Raw genomic sequence first — 7,461 nt, 5'->3', positions numbered from 1 at the left:
GCCAGTGAAATGTTGCTCTCCTGTTTTCATCTTCTGCTATGCATCTTGGCAGAGGGTCACCATAACACACAGACACTGCTCCATTTAGAACATAAGTAAGTGAGGAAAACATTCACACCCCAAAGCACCACACCTCACTCTCAAGCCCAGCACTCCTGTCCAGGCCATCAGCACAGAATCCACTTGTCTTCAAGTTGCAACTGTACTTCATATCCCAACAGTCTTGATCTATGTATACAATATGATTAACCTAATTATCCACCTGCAACTAATAAGAAAAAGGGGTGGGAATATAAGCTTTCTTCATTGTTTCTCACAACTGTAAGCACTGATTCTTAAACATTTGTGTGGGATGGTAAACTTTGTTAAATGTATGACATTTAAACTGAGATAATGTGAATCTGGGAAACTGTGTATCTTTTCCAGAAGAGCAAGAGGCTGAGGAGACAGAGTGGAAGACGACAAGTGTGAAAAACGAGGTTTCACTCTCCTGTTAAAATTTAAAAGTTTAATAAAGGACTTGGGGGACCAAGACTATAAAGCAAAGTAACAGCACTGGGTTCTTGGCCCTTAGCCAAAAGCACACGGTGATTACAGGGTCCAGGCTTTACATAGTTAACTATTGCATCATCTAAATGCATATTCATAGACAATTATACATATTCAAACATTTCTCTAAACTAGTTTGCATGTTCCAGGAACTGTTTAGCATGGCCCTTCCTATGATTCAGCTTTTAAGAGCATGCGCTTTCCTCTTGGCTGTGGTTTTGTTCAGTTGTGTTATCCCCCCCAGCCTGAGCCTTATTCCGTGGTCTTTGCAGATGACAGCTGCTGATAGTTGAAATGTCAGTGGCAGGGGTCTTCATCACACCGTTCATTGTATGTTATCCAACCAAGCAGGCAGCTCAATTACTGTAAGTTAACCACAAATATTCTAAAATAACCATATCAGCTATTTCACCACTCTAAGTTTAGTTAGTAACAGGAATAAAGGCATTAGTTATTTTCACACAGCTATATCTTTATAACAAGGCTACTTTTGTAAGAATTAAAATTATACACATAGCATCCATTTTAATATTTGCAAAAAGCCAATATTATAATATGTATTTGTATAATATGCAAGCATCCAAGATGGGCCAGAAGTAGGACTTGCTGTGTCTGCAGAGCAGAAGGCAGAAGGTTGCAGTACTCTCTCGTTCATCTCCTGGTACCTGCAGAGCACAGACGGGCCCTGCTGCTATCCGTGCAGGTGTCCCGAACCCTGCTGTGAGGAATGTTACCAGTCACCCCTGGGACAGGAGATGGGACACCCGCAGTGGCTGGGGGACTGTGGTTCCAGGGGGAATTGCCCTCTCGGGTGCCAGTGTTATAAATTACAATAGGTATAGTTCATGAAATCGTTTAGAAAATAAGTTTTAATTCCTTGCTTTTGCTAAGCTCTGCTTTTCAGTTTTGCTTTAACAGAAAGAGTTCCTGTTTTAGAGCCAAACCGTTCTGCTGAAGGTTTGCAACAATTGTAACTCTTTTCGCAAGGCCGCTCAGCAGCCTTGTGCGATTCCCACGGCACACAGTCTAACTGCTATGCAAGAAAGAAACCCCCCAAAAACCTGCGTACCCCTAATCACTACCAACCAGCGCAGAGTGACGATTCCACGGCCAATCGAGACACCCAAAAGAACGTCAGTCAAGACCCACGAGTGGACTCAAGGGAGGGGGTAAAGAGAGCTATAAAAAATGATGATTTGCCATCTTCGGGTGCAGTGCTGTAGGTGTAGCAGGGAGGCTCGCCGCGCCCGCCCAGCGCTGTAACTTGGCTGCTATCTGCTTGCTCAATTAATAAATTCTTTAATTGGCTCTACGTCTCTGATTGGTTTTTGAGACCTAACTCATAACACCAGGAGCCTGCAGCACACGGGGGTGTTCACTGCACAGGCTCTGGCAATTCGGAGAAACATGCATCTTGAATTCAAGCTTGATGTATTTTTGTTCATGAAGATTAATCAGCTTTAAACTTATGCTCATAAGCCAAATGCAGCATGTGCCAGGACTGTTTTATTTATGTTGTGTTTATGTCAACAGGATATTCCTGTTTTCTCTAGTCAAAGTCAGCATTGAAACACTTGACTCCCGCTGATACCGTTCATATTGAAAAGGATTTATCATTATAACATCTGGGTCTTGTAGAGGATAGCTTAAGGGCACGCTTCACATAAAGTGCTTGAAGATTCTGAAGTCAACAAGGCAGATTTTTTTTTCAATTCCACCGTTTATGACGGAAAAGAGGATGAAACCCTGCCCCGAAGAACGCGTTTCCTCGGTGGTTGTCCTAAGGTCACTGCGGGAGGCCGAGGCAGCCACATTCCACTCTCTCCTGAGGGAGGGCGAGGGTGTGATGGGATGAACGCTCCCGCCCTGCTGGCGCTCGGCGACCCCACGGCCGCCCTGCCTGCTGGGCCCAGCGCCCCGCCCCGCCCCCGGAGGGCCCAGCGCCCTCACCCAAGATGGCGCTTCCAGTGTCTCAGACGGCTATGACGTCAGAGCGCTGCTGGTCAAGATGGCGGCTGTTTACCTGAGGCCTCCGCGGAACTTGCCCTAATCCATCATGGCCGCCGCTGCCCAATCACTTCAGCCGGCAGAGGCGCCCGCTTGCCCTTATCAAAGATGGCGGAGCGCGGGGGAGCAGCGCGCGCGGTGTGCTGGTGATTGCGGTGAGAGGCGGTGTGCGGGGCCGGGCTGGCGGCGGGGGCTGTGCGGGCCGCGCGGAAGGGCGAAGCGAAGGGAGGCTACGCCTGTTTCCCGGTGGGGGAGAAGGAAGGCTCCTCGCAGCGCGGCTACTGCTGGGAGTTGGGCACGCGCGAGGCGCTGAAATGGGCCCCGGCCTGGCCGCTGCCTGCGGCCCGGGAGTGCCCGTGGGGCCGGGGGTGCCCCGCTTGCCCGCCGCAGGCTGCAGGACAGCCGGTTGTGTCTCACTTCCCTGGGTTCCCTGAGAGCCGCCGGTGCCTCCGCAAGGAACAGTGTCTGTGGGTTCTAACGATTTACAGCGATGAAAATTAGTTAGTTGTGAGAGGCTTTTCACGGTTTTTGTCGTGGGAAAGGATTAAATAATCCGAAAATTTCTCCTTGCCACCGCAAGAGCACTTGCTAATTCTTTATTCAAAGTATGAAGGACTGTTTATGTTTTAGAAGACTGCTAAGTATTTGGTATAACCAGAAAACTGGAAATCGAAGGTGAAAGTACTTTCCAGTTGTTAACTCTGCAGGTAATCGCCTGTGTGTAGTAAATTGTGTATATACAAATTTACAAAGCTGTGTGTGTGCATATAACCTGTGTGTATAACTTAGAGCAGCGCAGTGGAGGCTGTATGAGGCAATTTGTCAGCTGCTGTTGGAATAAAGTTGTTTCTGTCAGCTGTCAGTGTACTACTATTTAGAAATGCTGCGTTGTTGTGCATATGTGTGTCACTGCCATAAGATGGGAAGGAACTATCATAAGTTGCCCTAATATATCCCAGATGTTGCTTTATGACTGATTATCTGACTGCCTTTTCTTGACAGGTGCACCCCAACAGCGAACAGCACTGAGTTCCCGTGTACAGTTTGAATAATCACCTCCGTACTTGGCTTCTCTTTGGAACTCATGTTTTTTTCCTGTACTTCTGACACTTCACCAGAGGGATTTCTGAGAGTTTCTCAGCGTTGTTTTACCACATAAACAGGGGCCGTAGGGCACTGCTGTTATGTCCTGGGTTCAGGTTGCAGTCAGCCAATCCAGTGAGGATATATTTGATGAAGATGCAGATGAGATGTATCTACTACATAAGGAATGGAACAGCACTATGAAAAACAGATTAAAGGTATTTTTATTAAAATAATTTAATAGTCTTTTTAGCCAATTTAGATTTACTGATACTTAGCTTGCTATACATGTGAATGATTTAAAGGGAAAAGTAAAAGTAGCTGCTAAAAAGTTATTGTGGCTTATTTTCTTCTGAATATCAGGAAAATGTAGCAGAAATTTATGTAAACTCTTCCTTGCAGTCACCAGAGGAAAGTACTGTTTTACCAAAAGACATCGCCTCCCTCTGCACAACCATGTGCTTTTGTTAAAGGCAGTGCTGAATTGTGATGCAAGCTACTTGCGTTGTACTTGTAGGTATACTCCTGGTAAATGTAGGGCAACAGAGCTAATAAAGAAATGTGAGTTGTTTGGGGTTTTGAGTAGTTACTCATCAGTCAAATTGTAAGATGTGTGACTCCGTGTACAGCCACAATTGGGTGTTGTGGTCTGTGTAGGTCTTTGGTTGATTTATTCTCCTAGTGAAAAGTATATTTTATGAAAGGTGCTTTCCACAGCCCTTGCCTCTCTGGAGTTCTACAGGGAAGAAAACAGGTTCATTAACAGGTTAGTTCACAGATACCCTGTCATTCAGAGTGGGGCTCGTAGGGCTCATCTGCTCATAGCTGAGCAGCATTTGGCTGAAGAACATGGATGGAAAGTGTTGTGTAGGCTGTTGATGAGGAAGGGTGTTACAGCAGGCCTGGTGTAGTATTTTCCAAGGAAGTTTCCTTCATCTGAATTCCATGAAAAGACCAGTTTTCTTAAGGGACTGTTTAGTGTTTTCACACAAACCCCTGTGATATTTATAAGTAGATGCTGCAAAATCATAAAATGTTATTGAAGTTGGAGTTGCATGTTGGGCAAAATAAATATTTCTGTTCCTGACTATTTTTCCTGACCATGAGCAAGTAGGAGGTTTCACTTTCACAACTTGCAATTTTGTTGTGAAAAAAGTTAAGAACTATTTTATGTAATCATGTAATGTGGTTATAATATAAAGTAATTTGCATTGCAATTAGCTGTTTCTTAAAGAAAGCAGTCCCAATGCTAAGTGTATTTATATGAGACTCAGACAATCACTATCTTGTTTTCTGTTAAACTCTTATAATGAGTGAGGTCTAGCGAATAAAGGAACAATGCTCAACAGTAAGTTTTGTGAAAATAAATGCATTCCATGTAGGTGTATTACAGATAGGAGAATACCCCTGCTAAAGGGGAAGCTTGGCAGCTTGTGTATCTTTTTAGATAGAAAAAAAGTAGTCTGTCTGTGGTATTCCTAAATCCGTTTTTCATAGAGGAGTTGGTAATCACTAAAAGCAAGCATGATTTCCTGCAGATTTGTCTTACTTTTTTGATCTTTCTAAAAGTAGTTTCCCTGTTTTCTGACTTTCTCGGGATCCCTTTGGGAAAAGTAAAACACTGGATCTTACAGGTCAGTAAATCATAATGCACTGCAACAAGCATGTTTTGGTTTGGCAGTAGGGGTGTAGCTGAGAGGGATGTTCAGATAAAGAAGCTGTAATTTAAGAGACTAAAGATTGAATACTTGTAATACTTGTTTAAACTTTTTTTTTTGTTGTTATGTATTTGTCATAGGTTCAATTTGTTATTCTGTGAACAACCTGTTTCACTGCTCTTGTTACAGGAAGGCTATAGGGATGGAATTGAGGCTGGGAAAGAGCTTGCACTCCAGAAAGGCTTTAATCAAGGTTACAGACATGGTGCCAAACTGATGATTACATGTGGCCATTTCAAAGGAGCCCTGAAGTAGGTTACAAACTCCTTAAGGTCAAGTGTATGTGGAGGGTGTGTAAAAAGGGAACACACATGCAGGTTTTTGTGTGTTTTAATTTAAAAAAAAAAACCTAACACATTGTAAAACTGTCCAAAGTGAGCAACCTGAGAATTCTCAGATCTTGAAAACAGGGAATGTGTACTTGGGTGTAGAATGATTATCCTTAAATCTTTCAATTGCTCTTCCAAAATTGAGCTTAATATCTTTAAGCTTAATATTTAGTTTTATTGCCTGAATTTTCCATGAAACATGAATGATACATAAAAGTGTTTATGATTCATAGATACCTTGTCACATTGCTATCTACCTTTACCAAGTGGAGGAGTACACAGGTACATATAATCACTTTTATTGTTGTTCACTTTTCAGTGCTCTCTTATCCTGGTGTCATTTTAATGGACATGATTCTGCTTTAAGTACGATAAATAATCTTCTTGATGTGGTTGGAAAGCATGAAGATGATGTGCTTAAGTATCTGAATTCTGCTGAAGAACAGCCACATCTTGGACACATTTTAGACTCTGTTCAGGACATGGACCTTAGTGACACAGCTGGGACAGAGTACAAGGAAGTTAAAGATGGAAAACATGAAGACTGTGGAAGCTGTGGTGAAAACACTTGTAGGAATAATGGTGAGGTTAGTTCCCTGCAGTTTGAGTGCAGCAAGGCAAACCTCTGCACAGATCCCAAAAAGTCAACCCTTGCTTGGGTTAAAAAGCAGACCATTTGGTTAGTAGAGCAACTGGGCTTATCACCGGATATACTGCACCATGTCCAGCAACTGGAACATTAGTTTTTCTGTCTCAAGGTACTTAAAACTATCTCAGTGGGTTTTGATTCTCAGTTTGTGGGCCATGTACAGGCTGATGCATCATTTTTGTTTTAGGAAAATCTGATTGTGGTGCTTTACAGGAGAAGTAATTTTTGTAAATTTTCACCGTGATTTTGGCTCCTGGCAAAACCCCTCACTTCCAATCTTAAAGGTAATATGCACAGAAAGGGGCAATGACTTTAAAGCTCTACAGAAAGTTATTAAGTATGTTTCTGTTTTGTATTGGGAGCTTTCATTTCACCCTCATTTTTTTCTTGGCAGCAGATTGGAAGTGAAGCGGGTTCATTAAATTGCTCCCCTCTAATATCTAAACAATAAATGCTTATTGCTGTGGAAATGGTCAGTACTTTTGCAGAGTAAGCTGCAGTTAATTCTATTTTGCTGTGTGCAAAATAGAATGTTTTGTTGCTAAATCCTAGAGTGTTGTGACTCTCTAGTCACCTTTTGTCAAATTCTTCACCTTACCTTTTGTAACTATGATGCAACGCACTTTCATCGTTAAAAACTTTTTGCCTTCTTACATAGTTTGTCACTTTTGCTGAAAACACAGTTTATGTCAAATGCAGAAGTGCTGACAATTCCATTGTTTTACTCCTAGACCATCTACTCTCACCATGTCAGACCACATTAAACATGCTTCCAGCCTAATGAACATCCTTGTGGTATTTTTGTATTTATTTCAGCAGTCCCTCTAGCCTGAACTCTTTCCCACATTCCAATGTTTTTCTCATACTCTTCAGGGAATTTGAGGGATGACAAGCTTATTCACCACCTCAGAATCAGGCACACATGCCTTTTTCTGATTACTTTGTGCTTCTGTGCTGGTATTCTGTGTGTGACTCATTTTCCTGTTGCTTGCCTTCGCTGCTGCTGTAAGTTGCTCTGTTCAGGAAGTTTTTTCTTTGTGAATGCCTCTGTTTTACACTAATTAAACTGATTTAGAGTAAGTTAGCAGTTTACTTGTTTGAAGTTTCTTGTCACTCTCTTACATCA

The 7,461-nt window shown here is 42.6% G+C and overlaps 1 protein-coding gene across 3 annotated transcripts; it reads left to right on the top strand.

Annotated features, from left to right (window-relative positions):
- The first annotated feature begins 2,586 nt into the window (after positions 1-2,586).
- Positions 2,587-7,427, top strand: YAE1 (YAE1 maturation factor of ABCE1). Of its 3 annotated transcripts, none has more exons than XM_085051588.1 (4): positions 2,587-2,711; positions 3,559-3,857; positions 5,487-5,608; positions 6,006-7,427. In XM_085051588.1, exons 2-4 carry the CDS (start codon positions 3,741-3,743, stop codon positions 6,427-6,429), a joined length of 663 nt encoding a protein of 220 aa, XP_084907714.1. In that variant the 5' UTR covers positions 2,587-2,711; positions 3,559-3,740; the 3' UTR covers positions 6,430-7,427. The 3 variants fall into 3 exon arrangements, with proteins under 3 accessions (XP_084907714.1, XP_084907718.1, XP_084907715.1); XM_085051592.1 differs by having other exon boundaries at positions 2,587-3,263; XM_085051589.1 differs by having other exon boundaries at positions 2,587-3,275; positions 3,573-3,857.
- Positions 7,428-7,461: the final 34 nt, after the last annotated feature.

This window comes from Lichenostomus cassidix, chromosome 2 (assembly GCF_008360975.1).
Source record: "Lichenostomus cassidix isolate B80296 chromosome 2, HeHo_3.0, whole genome shotgun sequence".
Lineage (NCBI taxonomy): Eukaryota > Metazoa > Chordata > Aves > Passeriformes > Meliphagidae > Lichenostomus > Lichenostomus cassidix.
Note: the sequence above shows the minus strand (reverse complement) of the source record. Positions and strands in the feature narration are given on the sequence as shown.